The 21,057-nt window shown below is 39.5% G+C and overlaps 2 protein-coding genes across 2 annotated transcripts; both read left to right on the forward strand.

Annotated features, from left to right (window-relative positions):
- The first annotated feature begins 303 nt into the window (after positions 1-303).
- LOC146617352 (acyl-coenzyme A thioesterase 1-like) lies at positions 304-4,101 on the forward strand. The gene is made up of 4 exons (XM_085372272.1): positions 304-359; positions 1,370-1,885; positions 1,956-2,158; positions 3,010-4,101. Exons 2-4 carry the CDS (start codon positions 1,429-1,431, stop codon positions 3,595-3,597), a joined length of 1,248 nt encoding a protein of 415 aa, XP_085228398.1. The 5' UTR covers positions 304-359; positions 1,370-1,428; the 3' UTR covers positions 3,598-4,101.
- A 1,862-nt stretch (positions 4,102-5,963) lies between these two features.
- On the forward strand, positions 5,964-18,030 carry gpr176 (G protein-coupled receptor 176). The gene is made up of 3 exons (XM_085372271.1): positions 5,964-6,195; positions 12,490-12,742; positions 16,791-18,030. The coding sequence occupies exons 1-3, from the start codon at positions 5,964-5,966 to the stop codon at positions 18,028-18,030; spliced, it is 1,725 nt and encodes a 574-aa protein (XP_085228397.1).
- Positions 18,031-21,057: the final 3,027 nt, after the last annotated feature.

The raw sequence follows: 21,057 nt of genomic DNA on the forward strand, positions 1-21,057 counted from the left end.
ATAGAAACATTAGAAATCACGCGCAGACGATCGCTTTTTGACAGATCACCTGGTTCAAAATATTATGGACGGTTACATTGCGGATGGTGGGGGTGGTGGTGATAACAATTCTTCTCAAACTGTCATGAAATAAAAATGTCTCTCACTTTTGACATTTTGAAAGGCATATTTAGAAAACCAGGGTAAAAAAGAGTGTTACACTAACGCAATACAAACACGACAAAGCTACAGGTGATCTTAAATCGTACCCCCGACGCCCCCGTTTTTATAAGTGGCTGCTTCCGCTTGCTTTCTACTTGGACAGTGCTACTTCCGTTATTAGCGTCGATTTTGTACATTAAAGCTTCAAGGTTGGACAGGTACGGTCAGACTGGAGAGGGGGTGTGTTAATTCTGATATTAATATAAACATTTTGACCTGGTTTTAGCCTGTTGGTTGCCCACAACTATAGCTAGCCCAAACAATGAAAGCAACTCAAGTTAGCTTGTTTGTGTTTTCTACCCTTGTTATTTTGTCAACCGGAGAAAACGAAAGAATTTCTTGACCTTTCACCCAGTTAAACATTACTGTGTGACGCCGTGTGGCTGCTCAATCTCAGCGTGACACCAGCCTTTCCCATCAACTGATGACCATCAAACCATTTCTTACTTAAACACTTTAGCTAGAAAGTGTGACAGACCATAGTGTCCCCTGATAACTGTGCCAATGTGACTCGTCACTCTCTTATTGTGCGTAAAAGGTTAATTTTAATAATAACGTGTACATTATAGTGTTCATTTGGTTACTTTCACTTAAATTTATCCATTTTATTCTTAAATTTCATTTGTGGTCTTGTGTCAATGCCGTCATTCTAATGTACAAGGCTCACCAACAAGGCTGGAGAGAACACATCCTACAATACCCCACGTATTCTCCAAATTCTATACCGGGTATATTGCTATTTTAATTTACATATATATGAAAAGCAAGTGTACAGATAATCATAAGTTTAGTAGTTATATCTACATTTGTTGTTTTTCCAATTTAACTTCACAGCTTCGGTCCTTGTTTGGTTGTTGTAGTCAATCTCCAAAATAAATTATCTAAACTGGAGCAATGGCTATGTTCAAGGCCTCTTGCTGAATACAGACTGTCTTTTATCTTCCACCTAGGCACCATGCATAGGCTGCTTAAATGCAAAATGAGATTTGTGATATATCTCATGAGCCCAGTTAGGTTTCGTATTGTGGTATAAATAGTTTTTCTTAAAATTTATCTCTTTTTTTTGTTGTTTTGTGAATATTTCTATTGTAAATGATGATGTTAACCCATAAAAGTGATTTCTAGGTGAAAGCAGTTACATTGACTTAATTCTCAATTGCCTTGACAGGTGCAGTGACACGATTCCAGGCTACAGTGAAACAACCGTTCCCATCTTAAACAGCTGAAATGGTGCAATCACAGATCCGCTTGAAAATTCTCCCTAGTGTTCGCAGCTTCTTTGACAAGATGGTGCGGGTAAAAGTAGAGGGACTCACTCCTCACAAACCAGTGGAGCTGAGGTCCAGACTGGTTGATGACAAAGGTGTCACTTTCAAAGCCTCTGCCCTGTACAAAGCAGATGAAAGTGGTCAGGTGGATGTCTTCCGCACACCCTCTCTGGGTGGTAGTTACACCGGCGTGGAGCCCATGGGTTTGTTTTGGGCCCTGGCACCAGACGCACCACACACTAAACTCATGAAGAAGGATGTGCTCAGCCCAACACGCGTGGCCCTGGAGGCTCTTAATGGAGAGACTGGCGAGGTTTTAGCATCTGAATCTAATGAGAGAGGATACATGATTGAGGGGATGAAGAGAATACCTTTACAAGAGGGCAGAATACGAGGTGTCCTCTTCATACCACCAGGTTAGTAGGATTTTAACAAATTATTCACAAAATTAGGTATCAAGTCAACATTAACTGTCCCCCCCTTTAGGAAATGGCCCATTCCCAGGAATTGTAGATTTGTACACTTTTGGTGGAGGTCTCACTGAACCCAGATCCAGCCTCTTGGCAAGTAAAGGCTTTGTTGTTCTGGCACTGGCTTATTTTCGTTACCAGGATCTCCCAAAAAACCCTAAAAACCTGGATTTGGAATATTTCGAGGAGGCGGTCACATATCTGAGGAAGCGGCAAGAGGTTAGTATTGAAGAGCAAACAGCAAAGGACATATTTATTAGAAGTAATTCAATGTTATGCATCTTATGTATGTGAAGGTTGTGAAAATATTGCTCAAACATCTGCATTTGAAGTGGATTTGAGATAGAGGCCTATATTTGTGTCTAGTGTGTCAATGTTGCCACCTGCTGGCTTTTCTTCTGATATCACCATCATGGATTAATGATGAAACCTCTATATTTCTTAAGTCTTAAAATATTACAAGCTTTTTGTCATTTTTTCTTTAGTTGAAATAGTTAATTGGCCATAAGTAATTTTGATTTTGGAGGTTTACAGCAAGGTGTAATGATCTGTGGTAGTAATAGTTCGATAACATTACAAAATGTTTAGGGGTTCAAAAGTAATTGAGTAGAAACACACAAAGACAAGCAAAATTTAGTTTTATATTTTAAAGAAAGTATTTGTCAGACATGGAAACAACAGCAAACACTTTGTTAGTCCTAGTGAGCATACAACACCCTGTTCTCATATTTCTTGAACTAAAATTAGTCGATTGACTTGTGCAGCTAAGGATAATCTCCCTCTTTGGTCACATTGGATATATATAACAAGGTTGTTGTCCTCTACTGCACAATTAAATGTCTCTCAGTCATTGCAGAACTCCCAGCATCTTGAACGGATAACAATATGAGCTGCTCCCTTTTCTCCTCTTTTCGCATATCTTTCTTTTTTGAAGTAAACCCATTCTAACTGAAGCTGAGCCTAAAGAACAAAGAAATGCTAGTGTCCATCAATTTGTGATCTGCACTGTATTAGCAGATGTGCACCTGTTACTTTAAAAAATGTAACTAACATAAAACCTCTTGATTCAGGTGAAAGGTCCTGGGATTGGCGTCATATCAATCTCTCATAGTGGTGCCTTGGCTTTGAGCATGTCATCTTTTCTCTCTGGGATCTCAGCGACTGTCTGTATTAATGCCTGTAATGCAAACACTGTGCTTCCTTTACACTACAAAGACATTGTATTCCCGCCACTGCCCCCTGTCATGGAGAATGTGAAATTCACAGAGTCTGGGCTTGTAGATATACGTGACGCCTTACCAGACCCCACCAAGGGCAAGAACAGGGCGTCTTTGATTCCAATTGAACGAGCCACCTGCCATTTCCTGTTTGCTGCTTCTGAAGATGACCACAACTGGAACAGCACGTTTTTTGCCAGTCAGGCTGCTGAAATTTTGAAAAAGCATGGCAAAAAATCCTACGAGGTTGTTACTTATCCAAAAGCTGGTCACTTTCTGGATGTGCCGTACATGCCTTATTGTTCATCTGGCTTTCATCCAGCTGTAGGGAGTGTTGTGGTGTTTGGTGGGGAGCCAAAAGCCCACTCTGAGGCTCAGCTGGACCTGTGGGAAAGAGTCCAGGAGTTCTTCAAGACCCACTTGGGCAACAAGAGCACTTGATACTGTATTAATCCATCGAGCATCTCTGAATGGTTGTTCTTAGAAATGGTTACCAGTGCCTGTATTTTCTAATTAGTAAAATTGTGAGAACTCCATTAACCGTCTAGTGTTCTGCATCGGAAACACTCCAACAATCGTTTGGTTTCAGATGAGTTTTTTTCAGTAGGACACGGGCTTGTAGCAAAAAATCGTCTATAGTAAAAAGAATCTGAGATTTTGTCTTGTCATGGGAAGGAAATGTAGAGGGACTGCACATAAAGAGCACTACAGAGTTTTGTTGGGGTAGGGTGTTGAATTTAGTGTCATCCCCACTTCTTGATGCAGACTCAAGGTCTGAGTAGTGGTCTACGTCATAAGCCACAGCCATCAGCTCAAACTTGATTGTTTTGTTGAAGTATCTCACAAAAGTAGAAGACACTTGGACTTTTCCTGCAGTTACTTGACAAAATGTCTACCTATAAAATAACCTACATATGATAACTTCTCCACTGACATGATGTTGGTACAGAACCAGTTCTGCTTTTGTGCTATTTGTAACTTATTTAGTGTTTAATGTTGTATAGCAAAAAAAAAAAAAAAAAAAAAAAGGGGGGGGGGGGGGGGGGTAAATATGTGGTGCTGGTGCCAGATTTTTGGGCATCTGAACTGGTGAAAATGCATGGAGCAGTTTGTAACTTCAGCTTGAGTGGAAAACTATCAAAACGGTAGCATGTTATGGAATCACCTACTGAAAACCAATAGTTAAGCTTCTTTAATCTTGTTTTATCTTTCTGGCACTTATCTAGCAGTATTTGATATTTAAATTGTATAGGGACTGGAATAATTCTGTATTTTAAGAAAGCTGAAAAAAGTGATTTTTGTAAAAAATATTTGATGTTTGCCCAAAAAATGAAAGAAATTTGTTGTCATGTACAATATAACCTATAATAAAGCAAAAGCAAATATGTAAATACTATTATAAATCCTGCTGTGCTGGTTTTATTTCCATGCCTGTTTCAAGAATGTGTATATACTGTGATGATCTGAGCAAGGATCCGAGAGTACACTGCACCAGAGAAAGCTGGGAAAAACATACAGACATATGTCCCTCACTGATATTTTGATCACATGAAAATGTGGATTTTCTGTGTAATAGGATGTCATCTTATTTAACAAACAGGAAAACATGGAGTGTATTTAAATGGCACTAATTCTACATTTAAACATTTTTTTCATGGTATTTTCCAAAAGAAAGTCCATTATTAATTAAAATGCTAAGTGATCCATGAAATGTCCTCTGGTACGGGGTTATTTTTGGTATTTTCAGCAACCATGAGAGGAATGTCGCAAGCTCCCATGAGAGTACAGACTGACCAAGACAACAGGGTCAGTGTGAAAAGAGAGTGAAGTTAAACCTACCCTTGTTTTTGAATTTTAATCCTTAATCCCGCCTTTTGACCAATATAAAGGTTTATAAAGTGCTTAGAAACACGACTTTTAAGGTGAAGTAATGTAATGAAGTATTTCCTTAAAGTATTTTTTTTTTTTTTTTTTGTGATTTAACAGCCTATTAGGAATGTAGCCATCCGTTACCTTTATTTCTCGGTATCAGCCAGGCTCCTCTTCCTCCATGCTGCTTGTCATTCATAAGATTAAGTGGAGTTTCTCGGTGCTACATGAAGAGGAGGGCTCTCCTCTTCAGTCTTGCACCTCACGTTGTTAAATATTCAGTTGCAGGCTCCCCGCACCATCCAGTCTACCAATAAACGGTCTCTGACAGTGCGATTGGCAGCGGCAGCAGGAGTAACAGTCTGTCAGCCACACATATTTTTATTTATTTATTTTTTTCTGGACGGCAAGGGGTGATGGTGCTGTGTTCTCGGTGCTGCAGGCGTCGTTCCCGGAATGGACACTTCGCAAACCGGTGTGGTTTTAGGTGCACTGGGCGTCAGATAGTCCAGCATCCATCCAGCCACACTGCGCACGGATTTCAGTGACCGATTTCTGCCGTGCATCCGCATTACTGGGGAAATATGGGGCATACAGCGTAGGCTTTCCATCTCCCCGTGCTTTGATACAGACTGGGATTATTTTAACATGTATTTTCCTCCCCAATTTATCAGACATAATTACTGACAAAAGACCATCTCATTGCTGGCAGAGGAACGCATTTCCTGCCTGTGTCCGCGTTAAATCTTCATGGAGATCTCCCGTGCAACATAAGATGTGATATGTCGATTATCCCCCTTTTTACTATAAAAAAAAAGCAGGTCAGAAATGCCCCTTTACTCTTGGCTGTTGACTCTTTGTGAGCTTTCTTGAAAAACAAACAAACAAACAAACATCAACAACAGAAAGGCATATTTAGGATCTCGGCGTGAATCGACATGGATAGTGCAGGGAGCCGGGCAGCGATGGTGGGGGACGGTGCAATCAATTTCACAGCAGCCCACCTCTGGCTGGATCTACTGAACGCCTCGAGCCCATCGACCCGGTGGGACAGCAGCCCGCCTGCCGAGGGCACCGGGCTGGACGAGCGGCAGCGACTCGTGCGAGAGCAAGCCTACCGGGACTTCACCACCACCGTTCAGGTTTTCATCCTCCTAGGTTCGCTGATCGGTAAGTCCGCTCAGTACTCCCACACATTCAATGCAAACTCAGTAGGGAATCATAAACATATTAAAAACCCAGCCTCGTTTATGTATTTACTTATTCATTTCTGCTAAATTTAGATTAAACAGCTGCACAGTTTTTGAACTACAGGGCACTGCTTTTCAAATACAATTGAAAACAGTGAGACTCTAAGATTTGTGTAGGGGATCTTCCTGTGCGGACAACCTGTGTCCCAGTAGAATGTATTTGAAATATCTGAGACTTTTTCCAGCGTTTATCAGTCAGCCAATCAATCATCTTCTGGTCAGTATAGTAAACTAGTATCTTCGACTAAAAGAAAAGTCAAACGACGACTAAAAAGTAAAGGATAAGAAAAGCATGACAGAAATGAGTGCGTAGGCCAGTTTATTAGAAACAAACAAAACTGCTACAAGGGTACATTATTATTATTTTTAATCTAATATCCCGTTAAAACCACCAGCAGCTGCCAAATGTAAACAACCCACAGCCCATGTCACCTGCTTACTCTGCTTACCTCTCAGCCCCCTGCAGTCATGTATAAGTTTGATCAAGGTGCTAAAACCATTCAAATAACACTAAACCAGTCACACACATAACTCCTGATTTTCTGGTTTGACGTGGATGCATTCCATTTAAAATAAGCAGAAATACTTTGGCAAAATTTGCTGTATATTTAAGTCAGCAAAGAAGATTTTTATTGTTTTTTTCCACCAGAAAACTGATAAATAGTAGCAGTAACTTACATGTTTTAAACTTCCTTAGAGTTGAATATGTGTTGACTAGACATCAGTGATGATGATGGTGGTATAAGTGTGGAAGGAGCTGTGTAGAATGATCTACTGCTCTTGCACACTCCTGGCTTTGACATCCCGTCTCCATCATATAGATCGCCAGAAGCATAATTAACCCGCTTCTAATGATTGCTACAAATAAATGTGTTATTTGTCACAAATGTTTTTGTGTTGCCCTCTCTGCCCTGCTACAGAAACACACACAGCCTTAGTGTTGTATGGAAACATATGGGCTCAGTGAGAAGCAGGAGCACAGCTCACCATGATGAAATATTGTGCAACTGATACAAAACGGACAAAAAAAACACGTCCAAATGACTTGCTTTGATCCAGTGCCACCTCCTGCTGCTCAGTGCAATGCGCAGAGTCAGAGAAGCGTGCCCTGACTAGCTGTAAAAATTGCCCTCTGCCAGCATGGCTCAAAATGCCTTTTTGTTTCTCTCTGCATGCTCTACGTGTCGCAGGGAATACATACACCAATGAACCAAACCCACTTCCAGGAAGGTGAATAGCATAAATTCTCTAACGTCAATACAACAGGGCACCTTTGTGTGGTCACTAAGATTCTTGGAGACATATTAATGACAGCTATAAGACAATGAGTGATAAAATACAAACAGACTGTGTGTGCCATAACAGTAATGGGTTCCCCTTTGCTAATGAAATAATCACAATAATCACAGTAATAATTATTACTGGAAAAAATAAAGATAATTAGCATCAGATATCTGAATCAATTTCAGGACCAGTCAGAAACTGAACACTTCATCAGTGGGCACCTTTAAATACATGCATTATATTACCTGCAGCATAAAATGATGAGTGTTAAAATGATGATGGTTCCACGGGGCTGTCTTTTGAAGTTGAGTCCCCTAAAAAAGTGTCTGTGGTCAATTCTCAAGCTACTTTTAATGATTTCAAAAAAGGCTTTGATTGTATGATAAAAGCCTAGCTGCATCATATTTATATTCAGACATCACTTATTATCATAGATGAGCAGGATATGCTGGTTCCATTATGTAGGCACTTTGTTGTCTCTATGGGGGTTTTAGTGCCCAAAAGAAAACCTGCATCACTGGCTGAAAGGGAAAAAAAACCATGCAATTTTTATGGGGAGATGTCTGTTTTGGAGGCATCTGTGTCATTAACAACTTGTGCACATCAATACAAATCGTTGAAGGATTCATGTTTATTACCTGAGGCATTTGACATGGAAAAGATAAAAGTAACTGCCTTCTGTATCTGCTTATGACTTCTTCTCTTATGGCACACAGAGATGTGCGAAGGTGAAGGAAATTAAATGTTGCACAAACTGCAAATTTGTTGAAAAGCCTCAATGTGGTAACATCCAGAGCACATTAAATTCTCAGTGATGCATATTGTTTTCACTTAGTTTGTGCACTTTGTATCGGTATTAACTCGCTGAATCATCCACCTTCTGGTCTGAAATACTCAAACTCGAGAAGAATGACATTTTTTTTTTAAATTTAAAAGATTTTTTTTTAACACACATTGTAGATGTGTGCAACAAAACAACACTAATAAGACTAATAAATTATAACTGTAGGATCTGCTTTGAAGCTTTGAATGACATTCAGCTATAATGCATGAATGTGGAGCATTTGAACCCATGGAAATGGATATGTAAGAAGGGTTTTTCTATCACAAATTAGGCCAACGAACAGTCTCTCTAGTGGGAAAAAAACCCTGCTATCTAAATTTGAAGGTTTGTTTTCCAGCACAAGTAATTAACGATAGAAATTCCTCTGCTTCTTTTAAGGTTCCCTCCCCTTCATCTTTTGCTTTATGTTTTGAAATGTAGGGATCCTTGGCTTAACATCAAGCTGGTTTGCTGATTAACGGGTCTGAAAAGCCACAGTGTGCTGTAAAATGCTGTTTTGGGAGTTGACTGACATATAGCCATATAGTGGTTTCAGCAAAAGTACTTTGCTGAGTACTTTGGCAGGTGTTAAATATCCCATTTAATTCCTCAATGTTCCCACCTGGATACACGTGTGTCCAGATAGGAAGTGTGTAGCTTGCCAGAGAATCATGGACACTTGTTGGTGGGTGTGCTGAAAGGCGTTAGAAGTTGGGGAGTTATTTTTACACCACTTAACCACTGCATTTGTAACGCTCTACATTATCATCTTTAAGTTGTGTAGAGACACAATCTTCTCAAATGTGACTGTAGTCTCATTCTGATTTTGTCACGTTTCAGAAATGTTTCTGTAACACTTGTTCTGTTTTCAGATTTGGATCAGGAGGGCATTTCTGTCTCATACCTTTAAGGATAACCGCTTAAACCCTGGTAGGAGGGGAAAGTGCTAAAACATGCCAAACATGCCTAATACCTCCAAAGTTGACCAGTTAGGAAATCTTGTTTGTTTACACCATAAATAAAGAGGAAACTAGTTTGATGCAGTCATTTCATTGCAGAAACAGACGTAGATAGGCCCCATTAGAAAGCTGTAACTCTTCCTAAAAATATAAACTAAACTGAAGTAAAGAGAGAGGCATCAGCAGGAAATGCCCCCCCCCAATGCACAGATGTGCGAGCCATTCCAGTTTTCTCATCTAACTCTCCTAGAAAGGGAGAATACATTCCTCAAAATTTAGATTTTTTTTAATGTATAACATTTGCTGCCATAATTATGCAGTTTCACTGATAAGGCAAAGATTTGAGTTTTACTGCAAATCTCATTAATGTGTCACAGTGTGCATGGCACTGGCTGACTTTGCCAACAGTTGTATTAAGGTCTGTGGGGAATTATGTGGCTGACTAGCTCTGCGGTTACTGCACCTAAATGAGCCTGTCACTAAAACTAGGTTAATTATAAATCACCAGGATGTAAGTAAAAAACTGTTAAGTATACTTAGTATGTCGAACAGCACATGTTAGACATCAATAGGAAAATGATCCAGCTCAAATTGAAGCAGACCACGTTGCTGCTACCACTAGTTAGGGTGCCATTTGTTAAGCGGGCAAAATAATCATCCGTACTGTTTGCGCTCTCTCGCTATTGGCTGCTCTGACTATGGTTACCAAGGTGTTCCTCAAATGCCCAGCGAGCATTCTGGGCTCAAAAGTACAAGGTGATGTTGTTTTTCCAGACAATACAAGTCCTGAAAAAACAAAAAATAAAACGATTTTTGTTTTTTGTCACAGCAGTTTTTTTTTAATCTTTGGCAGCTACCAGTTTCTATGAGTATTTAACAGAGATTAAATTTGGTTTTTATTTTCTGTCTGAAATCTATAAGATAAAAATCAACTCTTGTATTTTGATTATTGAAATCTGCTTTGAACATCACATGGTAGCATGACTCTGGAAATGATCTGGACAAAAATATCTTAAGTAATAGTTTTATCGCCTTATAAATGTAGTATCACACTTTCTTCCTTTCTTTTTTTTTTTTTTGAAAGACTGGGTATTAATTGCCTCACATTAGAGACCAAAGGTAGCAAGATAAAATGTCAACATACCGTATGAACAGACATTTGTAATAAACATTCTTTTTATGTAGTTTGCATTTGAAATAATTAATATTTGTGCTGATTTAATTATTCCACATTAGTCAGCCTAGAAGAATGTACTTTTACCAGGGTTTCCCCGAAATACCACGCCTATGTGCTATTCTGTATCACAGCATGTTAATCGAGTTCTGCATAGTTAAAGCACACCATGTCCTGTTGAAAACAGCTTCTTCCGCCTCCATTTGAAACCTCCTGAGGTACATAACAACAGAAATCAGGGATAAGTGGTTGTTATATACGACCTTGCTTTCATAGAAAAGGTCTTTTTTCTCTCTTTCATTTAGTTTTATAAACTATGGTTACTTTTCTATTCCCCCATCCACCTGACGATGAATGCGTTTTTCTTCTGACAAACTGAGACCTTTTATTTTAAAGCACAGGTCTCAGGAAAAACGTGAAACAGTTTCCTTCACTGCAGAACATCTTGCTCTCAGCCAGAGTGCAGCTAACACTCTGTGGGTAATTACTTTTGAAGGAGCTGAAATCACACAGGGTCCCGTGTGACCTGACATGAGTTAATGCAGTGCAAGAAGGAAAAAGTTCACCTTTTGAAACTTAATTACCAATCGTTACCACTTTGTCACTCCAAATTATGCAGAGAGAAATAGAAACATAAAAATGTCTCCTGTTGTCCTTTTTGATTTGGTTGCAGTTGCAGTTTCTTTTTAGTAAGTTCCAGCTTGCAGGCTATTAGATGTAAATGATTGGGAGGATGTCTTATGAGGGTGGACCAACTGTTTTTTTTTTTGTTTTTTTCTTTTTATCCCTCTTTGAACCTGCTACAAGTGACATACAGCACGAATTTGTTATTGCTGATATAGATTTATTTCATTTGGCTATTTTTTATTTTATGCTTTAGCGGCACCTGCATCACTAATTTTGTCCTGTGCTCTGCCATCAAGTCTTTACAAGAAGGCGCTTACCTTTAAACAATTTTCATAATTTTTTCAAGAAATCCCCCAAAAATAAAAAGAAAAGAAAAGAAAAGAAAGAGCAAGTCTGGGGGCTGAAACTCCTTGAACTGTCACAGGGGAAGCCTTTTTGCAGTAAAATGGGGGTAAAAAGGGGTATCCAGATGCAAATAATAACATTCAAATTGAACTTTCCCCCCCATTTTTTTTTTGGACAAATTCATAAAGAGTTTGATTTTGATTTGAAGCAGTATTCTTGGTAGCGGATTCCTCGTCCTGCTGTGAGGCAGCTTCCAATCTAATGTGTAAAGACTTCCAGTTCACAGATGAGTTCATTGATGGCAAGTGTAAAACGGGCAGATTGAAAGTGACACATTTTCTTTCCTTTCGTACATCTGTCAGTTGGCTTAAATCTCAGTCCGAGAAGTACTTGCATTCCTTACATTGTTCAGTCGCAGTGTTTGTCTTGGATGGACGTCAGGAATAAGCAGCTGAGAAATCATTAATCTGTGCTATAGCAGATCAGTAAGATAAGTAAGCCTTCCTTCCTGTCAATGGGCAATTTAGTCTTCAAGCTAACCAGGTCTTTTCTTTGAGATCTATGGTGTGCCTGGTAAAAACTCATACCAGCACAACAAAAGGAAAGGGCTGCTTGTACCAGCGTTCAGGTTTCCAACCTTTATTTAAACTGAGTTAGACTTATGACAACACAGACTGTAGAATTCAAGTTTTTGTATGTGAACTGATAATATGACCATAATTCTACACTTTAACTCAAGATCAGAAAACCAAGTTGTGACCATATTTCACATTTGGTTGGATGCAGGATTGGTGACACCAAACCTTGGAGCTAACCTTTAAATGAATAAAATCTTCATTACATTTATTACAATGAGTGCGTATAAACAAAACTTGACTGGTTGGCAGAGATGCAGACTTATAGGAGTCGATAATTGTAGCTTCTACTGAGGGGTGCAGGTTAGTAGGCAAACTTAATCTCATTTTATTCTAAATCTTTAAACATCTTTCTTTCTCTCGACAGGTAATGCCACTGTGTTGTGGTGCACCTGCTGCACAAACGTCTTTAAAACAGTGACCAATCGATTCATCAAGAACCTGGCATGGTCTGGTATCTGTGCCGGCCTGGTGTGCATCCCCTTTGATGTGGCACTCGGAGCCAATCCTCGGTGCTGCTTGTGGCTTCACACGCTGGTGCTCTGCAAAGCTCTCAAGTTCCTCCACAAACTCTTCTGCTCTGTCACCGTTCTCAGCTTCAGCGCCATCGCATTGGACAGGTAAATGCAAAAACATGATACTTTTCAGTGTATACACAGAATTAAAGTAGATAGGGGGAGCATCATTTGTTTTCAGTCATCAAGTGTGGATTGTGCGTGAAATTACAAAACCCAAAGAGCACTCTATCCTTTCAGTAAAATGAGTGATGTGTTTATTTTTTCTCACTTCAGGTTTGTAGCCAGAATCACTGTGTTTAAATGATGCTTTTGAAAGACACTAACATGCACCTCCTACTCACCTCTCTGTATCTGGATGGACCGCTTGGGGCAAAAAAAGTGGGTCCTTTATATCAGCTCTCTGATCAGTTTGTCAATATGTTGCTTAGCATAGTCAACTCGGCTAATTCTCTTTCTTTAAACACCTGGAAATCCAACTCTGAAAGATTTTTTTAAAGCAGAAAAACATCTCTACACCTTCTTTTAACACCCTGTTAAGAGGAGGTGCAGGGTTGTGATTGGTGGAGCGTGTGTCCCAGGCCTCCCAGTACCACTTTGAATTTGCTGAATTTGTAAGTTTGCTCACTTACAACTAAATGAATAGTCTCATTTTATGGTAGTTTCTTTTTAATGGAGAAAAGAAAAACTACCAATCAAAAATCCAGAAAAAAACATTACACAAAGATTACAAATTGATTTTCATGTCACTGAGTGAAATAAGTATTTCATCCTCTAGCAAAACGCGCCTTAGTACTTGGTGGAGAAACACTTTTTGCCAAGCACAGTGGTAAGACACTTCTGGTAGTTGGTCACCAGGTTGACCCTCATCTCAGAGGGGATTTTGGCCCACTCCTTTTTACAGAAACTCTCCAACTCCTTTAGGTTTCTTGGCTGTCGCTTGACAACTCAAAGCTTCAGCGCTCTCCACAGATTTTTCTACAGGACTGAAGTCTGGAAACTGGTTAGGACTCTCTATGACCTTAATGTGCTTCTTCTTTAGCCACTCCTTTGTTAACCTGGGGTTAATGTTTGTAATTATCACGCTAGAAGACCCATTCACAGCTCATCTTCAGTGTTCTGGCTGAGGGAAGAAAATTCTCATTCAAAATGACTGTACATAGCCCTGTCCATTGGCAGTGTCCTCGATGCAGTGAAGTCATCTTGTACCCTTAGCACCTCCGTTCTTCACTGTGGGGATGATAGGGTGGTTTGGGGCATCCTCAGCATTTCTCCGCATCCCAACACGGCGGCTCGAGCTGATGCCAAAGAGCTCGATTTTGGTTTCACCTGACCCCAGGACTTTCTTCCAAGCCTTCTCTGAATCCTTTACATTACAGCGTAGTGTGTTACCAATGATGTTCTTGGTCCAAAATGCCTTGAGATCATTAACATGCTCGTCCTGTGTAGCTCACCCCATGAGGCATGATTTGGCTCCAGATAGGGGATGATTGATGGTCATTATATTTCTTCTAGTTCCAAATAATCATACCAACAGTTCTCACCTTCTCATAAAGCTTCTTGCCCATTCCAGTCTTGTGCAGGACTGCAATTGTGTCCCTGATGTCCTTTGACAGCTCGTTAGTGTTTCCCGTGGTGGTAGAGAGGTTGGAGTAGAAGAAATTGATTCTCTGGACAGGTGTGGTTTGTACACATAAATTGAGATCAGGAGTATTTGTCATTGTTTGAATAATTGAACACAATCTGTCTGCCACATTAGCACACAGACTCTGACTTGCTCGTAGGGGATGAAGTACTTATTTCACTCACTGATATGCAAATCAATTTTGAACCTTTATGTAATTTACTTTTCTGCATTTTTGTAAATGAGCAAACCTATAAAATCAACAGGTGATAATTTTAATTATTTCCCCACTTTATCTCAGCTGAAGTGTTTGAAGCATATTATTTAACTAGTTTAATTTCATTTTCTTATGCTATACCCTTTAATTAACCTTTTGCTTTCATTAATTATTGCAAGTGGGTGCTGGTTATGTGTATAATATTTCCTAAAACTGTGACTATTTCCTGTTGTCCACTTTGTCCATAGTTGACCTTTCTCACAGATTGTTCCCAGCTGAGTCTCTCAACATTGTACAGAACTCATGTGTAAAAATGACTGTAGTTATTCAGTGGCTCTAATGTTTGCATTTTCTCCACACCAGTGTTGTTTTTGCTTAAAAAAAAGTCCAGTAAGAAAATAGAAAATTGGCATAGAAAACAGTGGGCAGCCCAAGTACAGATGCACAGACTTATACGAAATATAAAAAATATACTTATACAAGTATTGAGAAAACCTAAAAGAGTTCCTTTTTCAGAATCGTATACATGACTTATTATTATATGATATTTATCGAATCATGTTTTTATCTCTTTGCATGTTGCAGCTTAAGATAACACAGCTTCTGTATGTAATGCAGAAAAAAATAGCAAATATCATGAATAGACATGTTCAAAATGGAGCATAAAAGTGCACAGAAGCCACATTTTTATTAATATATAATATTAAAATATACCAGGGATAATATGGATGACTGCAGTAGTACGTGAATATCCTCTACCAACTTTATAGTGATTGCAGGGAGACTTTGTATTGTTGCAACCTCTTCCCAGCCCTCGTTTCACTGCTATAGAGATTATGTTGCCTCCATAGCAACTGGTACAGTCAGAATGATATCAAACCAATGAATTATTTATTCTCCAGGAGGGTAATCGAGGCTGTAGATATTCTGTACACAGGTTGGGACTGCAGTGTACATACACACGAACACACACAATCATACTGCAGCACAGACAAGATAGTCAAGGGACATCGTAGTAATGACTTTTTCATTTCGTTTATTCTCCTTATGAGTAAGGGAAAACAAAAGGATGTGAGGCAATCTGCATGCTATTATCTGCACTGCAGTTATCAAGAGATCACCCATATAATTTTAACCTCTGCAGAAGTTAATATACCATGGATAAATTAAAATTCTTTGATCTAAAAAGGGCTAAATGTTCATGATTGAATGTATCCAAAGTGGCCACTAAAAATGGCACAATTGGCTTTATTTTTAGATAACTGAGCTTTGTCCATTTCCTGTGGAATTTCCTGTTTTTCCTGTTTATAAAAATACCTCAAAATGGCTGTGACAAATAATAAGCCTATGTAATACAATAAATATGTGAAGAGGCTGCAGGATAAATTTAGTAACTACATAAAAAAACTCCCAGAAAACTGCACCTCTCACCTTTTTGTCTATTTGGAGCTTGTATAATGGATTCAATAATTTTATACCAGCACTACTTTTCTGCTAAAACCCCTTCAAGCTCATACGTCAGTATTTTTAACGTTTATTTTAAAATAATTTTCACATAAATCACCATAAGATGGATTTCTGTGAGCATTTTCAGTACGCCTGGACTCAGGTGACACTCTGGCTTAGGAAAAAGCTTTTTTTTCACAGTGTGAACATCACCAAAACTATGCCTCTATTGATTTGCTGCAAGCTTTAGGATGTAAAAAATTCTCCACTGGGGAAAGCGCCCAATTTGAATGTTATCAGACCATTTAATAACCATTATCAGCTGTTATCAGCCCTGTACCTATTGCTAATAGATGCTCTCTACAATCAGGCTGAGAAGGCAGTTAGCTACTGTATTACAGATTACATAGGAGAGCTAAGTAACAAGTATAGCTTAGTAACAAGTGCTTAGAGTTGTGAGTGGTTTATTTATTTTGTTGAGCCAGAAGTCACAACTTTTTGGACGAGAGACTGCTAAATTAGCAGCTAACGCTAGTTGGCTTTGTCAGCAAGCTAGCTCCAAATAACTCAAAAGAAATTGCTTGTAAGAAATGTTCTAACACGAGGAACCTCAAACATGTAAGGCACTTGTGTAAAGTGGAATAAAGTCTTCCTCACAGCCTCATATGTGGATTCTTGCTTCTATTTTAGCCCGAAAACAGATTACTCATTACTTCTTCCATTCAGCAAGGCAAGAAAGCCTTCTCTGAATAAGCCTCTAGAAGGTGAAGTAGGAAACGCATAATGGACATTGAGTGGGTTTATCAAATATCAAATATCAAATACATGTTGTTAAGCATTGAATTACTTTGTCTTTCTGTCTGTAGATACTACTCAGTGTTGTACCCACTGGAGAGGAAAATCTCAGACGCAAGATCTCGAGATCTGGTCATCTATATCTGGGTCCATGCAACTGTGGTCAGCCTCCCCGTGTTTGCTGTGACCAATGTGACTGATGTGTACGTGACCTCATCCTGCTCAAATGACCCCGCCCGCTCGCTGAGTCACATGGTGTATGTGTTGATCTACAACATCACCACAGTGATCCTCCCCCTGGCTCTGGTCTTCCTTCTCATGCTTCTGATCCGCAGAGCACTAAGTGCCAGCCAGAAGAAGAAGGTGATCATCGCAGCTCTGCGAACTCCCCAGAACAGCATCTCTATCCCATACGTGTCCCAGAGGGAAGCCGAACTTCATGTAACTCTTCTGGCTGTGGTACTGGCTTTCTCAGCTTGCAGCGCGCCCTATGGGGCCTTAGTATTTTACCGCACTATTTTGGCAGATGCTAAAGAGCTGCCTGTCTCACTGTATCTCACAGCCCTCTGGCTTCCTAAGGTATCCTTGCTCACCAACCCACTTTTGTTTCTGACTGTTAACCGCTCAGCGCGTCACAGCTGTCTGGACCTGCTGGCCAGGATTCACAGACGTTACAGTCGCCGTAACGTGGTTAGCACTGGAGGTCTGGCTTCTTTAGGAGCAGATGGCGTGATTGGAGAGCCAGTAGGACTGGAGACTGCTGGTCGATCTGGAAGCCAGCTTCTAGAGATGTTTAACATTGGCCAACAGCAGATCTTCAGACCGTCTGAAGAAGAAGAGGAGGAGGATGGGGAGAATGATGTGGAGCTCCCATCTCAAGGATCAGGAGAAGGCTCAGGGCCCAAAGATGACCAGAAAGGTGGGTCAAGAATGGGAAGCCTCAGAGGTGAAGTGATTAATAAAAAGGACTCTCTGCAGGGCACAGGAGGAGGGCTGGTTATCACCAAGGAGGTCCCTCCTTCAGTTATAGCCCCCCGGGCCTCTCCAGTCCATACATGCGCTTATGCCTCTTCATCACAAGTGGCACCTGCTACACCTACAGAAGCAGAGGACTCCCCACAGTTTGGTTTTGGACCTTTTGAGCTGCCACCTCAGTGGTTACCTGAGACCAGGAATAGCAAGAAGAGGCTACTGCCACCGCTGGGTAACACGCCTGAGGAGCTGATCCAGACCAAAGTGCCAAAGCAGAAGCCAGAACGCAGGATCAGCAGGAACAACAAGGTCAGCACAATTCCCACCGTGGATCCATGAACTGTACTGTTGGCCTCTGATCTGCAACACTGGAAAAATCACAACTCCTTTGGGAGAAGACAATGATGTCTGCATGGTTTCTTCTGGTTCCTTCTTCTGATTTGCAGTTGTAGCTCTTGTAGAAGTTCAGGTTCGACATTTTACTGCAGAAAAGCAGGTTCCCTGAAGCACTGTATTTCCATTTGTGAATCAATTTGATATCAATATAATATTTCTAGTCTGACAAATATGTCCATTCCATCCAATTTCACAGCTCTTCGAGAGGTCCAGTTTTATAATTAAGGACTTCCACAATGACTCCATGATGAAGGAAAATAGATGCCTTCATAAATCTTTCTTTTTATTGGAGGTGACATCAGTAGTCAAACAACACTGTACAAATCCAATTATCTTGAGGGATGCACTGATAATGGATAATATATTTCCACAGCAAATAATCAAGCAACCATTATGGACCTGCTAACAAAACAGTTTTTAAAAATAGTTCTAATCTGATTGCACTGTGTATATGAACACATCTCAGTGTTGGTCTTTTCACTTAACCCATTGTGGGACTTTTCTTTTCTATGTTTGATTTACAGAAATGTTTTGGGTATTGTCTGCTGCCTTTGTTTTTTGTCAAATTCCACTTTCTGAACATTTCTAGTAATGTCTTAGATGTTGTCGTGATTTTCACTTTCGATGTCGATGGTTTTCATAAGATTAAAACACTGACGTAGAGTATGCAAATACATGTTTACAATGTGAAACAATCCGAGTTCAACTGTGTGTTCAGTCTTGGTTTCTGGAAGTGCATCACATATACTGAAATCTGCAGGTTCATGCACACTGGGGATCTTTTAGCGACCTTACATCAATCTTAATGATTTCTCACAGATTTCCTGAAAGTCAGTTGCTCAATTAAAATGTTGTATAATAAGTAGGAGCAGAGATACCAAGTGCACATTTTATATCATCTGACGCTCTGTAAAACATGTTTCCTTTTAAATATCTCTGATTGACACTTCTGGCTCTGTCTCCTTTGTGATGCAGAATTCATCAGTAAAAGCTTTGACCTGCACCTTTGGCTGAGGTAAACAGAGCTGGGCTACACTTCAAATATTTGTCAAGCCGTAACTCCCTTCGGGGCTACCCACAATTCCTTGTTATGTCCACAGAGGAGCTGAATCTATGCTGCATCCTACCCATGCTGTTATCAGGCGAATCGTTCACTCATGCTTGACTTGAAATAATATCCACCGGTGCTACTTAAAAGCAAGAGAGAGATGAGTAATAGCTTTATTCAAATACACTGGATGCAGCAGTGACTTTTTGAGCGGTCAGGCTGTGTGTGGTAGTTGCTGTAATAGATATAGTGGATAAACCGAGCAGAAAATGTTATTCAGTGTTGCCAAAAGGAGAAGATTATTGATTGTTTCCTAGAATATTGACTTGTATTTCCCACCCAAATTGATTCAAGGCTTATTCAAAGACCCTAACCTGATTCTCTTGCAATGATCAAGGGTTTGACAACAGAAATATTGTAACTGTAAAAAGAGAAGTCACACTAAGGTTTAAAGTCTGCTTCCTAAACGAATACAGTAGTTCTTGACCTTGGGGAGGTCTTACCATCACAGGTTGGTTAAGATGCCATTCTGAAGCTTTTGATCAGTGCCAGTAATGAATTTTTAGTTTAAGCTCTTAGGCTAACATGGCCCTGAAGAAGAAAGACAAAAAGAAAAACAGAGTTATGTAAATTCATGTCAAATATTAAATTATAAATCAAAACCCACAGAAAACCTCTTACAGAGTTAAATCAGTGTTAGTTTCCCTGTGCCTTGAGGCAAGTCCATGTGTGCACTGCATTTCGTAACTTGTAGAGTACACTGCGTAAGTCTTGAGTCAGCCCCTCCCTTTTTTATATTTTGCTAAGAAAATGGGAAATGGGTGCAGTGATTTATTGAAACATTTGCAAACATAAATGGAAATATGGTATGTAAGGCAAAAACAGAGTTTGCACAAATATAACAAGCTTGAAAATCAATATTTTACAGCACCACCTTTTATTCTTCAACACCACTGACTGAAATGCAGCCCTAAACCATGACAGCACCTCCATCATTTATTACAGATGGCTGTAGACACTCAGTGTTGTACCTCTTGACCTCCTGTGTACAATGATTTGTACCGAAAAATTTAAATCCACCACTTCATAAGATCTGTTGTCACTGTGCAGTTCTTGTGAAATTTGGTATATATCAACTTTTTCTCCCCGTATCTCTTCCTTCCTGACTTCTTGACAGCCACCCTTCCACTGAGACCATTTCTTCTGTTGAGGCTTCAGTGAACAGTAGATGGATCAGCTGAAATGCAGATGAATCTCTCCTGTTCAGTGTCAGGTCTTTGCTGCCTGCTGGGCATCACTTTCAGATACTATTAATCCACTGCAGATACCTTAGGCACTTGTAACTTCTTCTTTTGTTTTCCACTTATTAAATTTCATTACTTTTATTAAGGATATGCTACACACCAAGTTGAAAGATGCCACACTTTTGGCTAATAACGTTTTGTGATTCACCTTGTTAGTACAAAACCTCCCCAAACTATTAATCAAATACTGTTAAGTTCACCCAAAGAATTAGGAAAAAATATCTTTTTATTTAATTGAAATTAATTAATTAATTAACTTATTAATTTGCAGCTGGTTTCTGGTAACTAAGTGCCTAAAAATAAAACTTAAAATAGCTCATTTACTCAGTGTTAAGTGGACAAAAGAACAAAACAAACACAGAAAAAGAAACATTCCTTGGTCAATTTTCTGGAAAATTAGCAGGTCCCAGGACTGGACTGAAAGTGAAAAGCAGCCTGGAGAACTATTGTACAAGACCATTTAAGAAAATTATGATAACATCTGGCTCAAGACCTTTGCACGATATTGGACAGCTGCACAAAAATTTATAAAGTGACTATTTACTGTTTGAGTACTGTGTATCGATACATAGAGAGGTAATTTCTGCTTACTTAAAAAAATAACATAAAATAATTTAA

This window comes from Diplotaxodon limnothrissa, linkage group LG15, assembly GCF_057381915.1.
Source record: "Diplotaxodon limnothrissa isolate DT_005_m linkage group LG15, D_limnothrissa_male_GT1.1, whole genome shotgun sequence".
Lineage (NCBI taxonomy): Eukaryota > Metazoa > Chordata > Actinopteri > Cichliformes > Cichlidae > Diplotaxodon > Diplotaxodon limnothrissa.

Coding starts and splice junctions, on each gene's coding strand:
- LOC146617352 (XM_085372272.1), top strand. CDS start 1,429: ATGGTGCAATCACAGATCCGCTTGAAAATTCTCCCTAGTGTTCGCAGC. Junction 1,886..1,955: donor TGTCCTCTTCATACCACCAG/GTTAGTAGGATT, acceptor CCCCCCCTTTAG/GAAATGGCCCATTCCCAGGA. Junction 2,159..3,009: donor ATCTGAGGAAGCGGCAAGAG/GTTAGTATTGAA, acceptor CTCTTGATTCAG/GTGAAAGGTCCTGGGATTGG.
- gpr176 (XM_085372271.1), top strand. CDS start 5,964: ATGGATAGTGCAGGGAGCCGGGCAGCGATGGTGGGGGACGGTGCAATC. Junction 6,196..12,489: donor CCTCCTAGGTTCGCTGATCG/GTAAGTCCGCTC, acceptor TTCTCTCGACAG/GTAATGCCACTGTGTTGTGG. Junction 12,743..16,790: donor AGCGCCATCGCATTGGACAG/GTAAATGCAAAA, acceptor TTCTGTCTGTAG/ATACTACTCAGTGTTGTACC.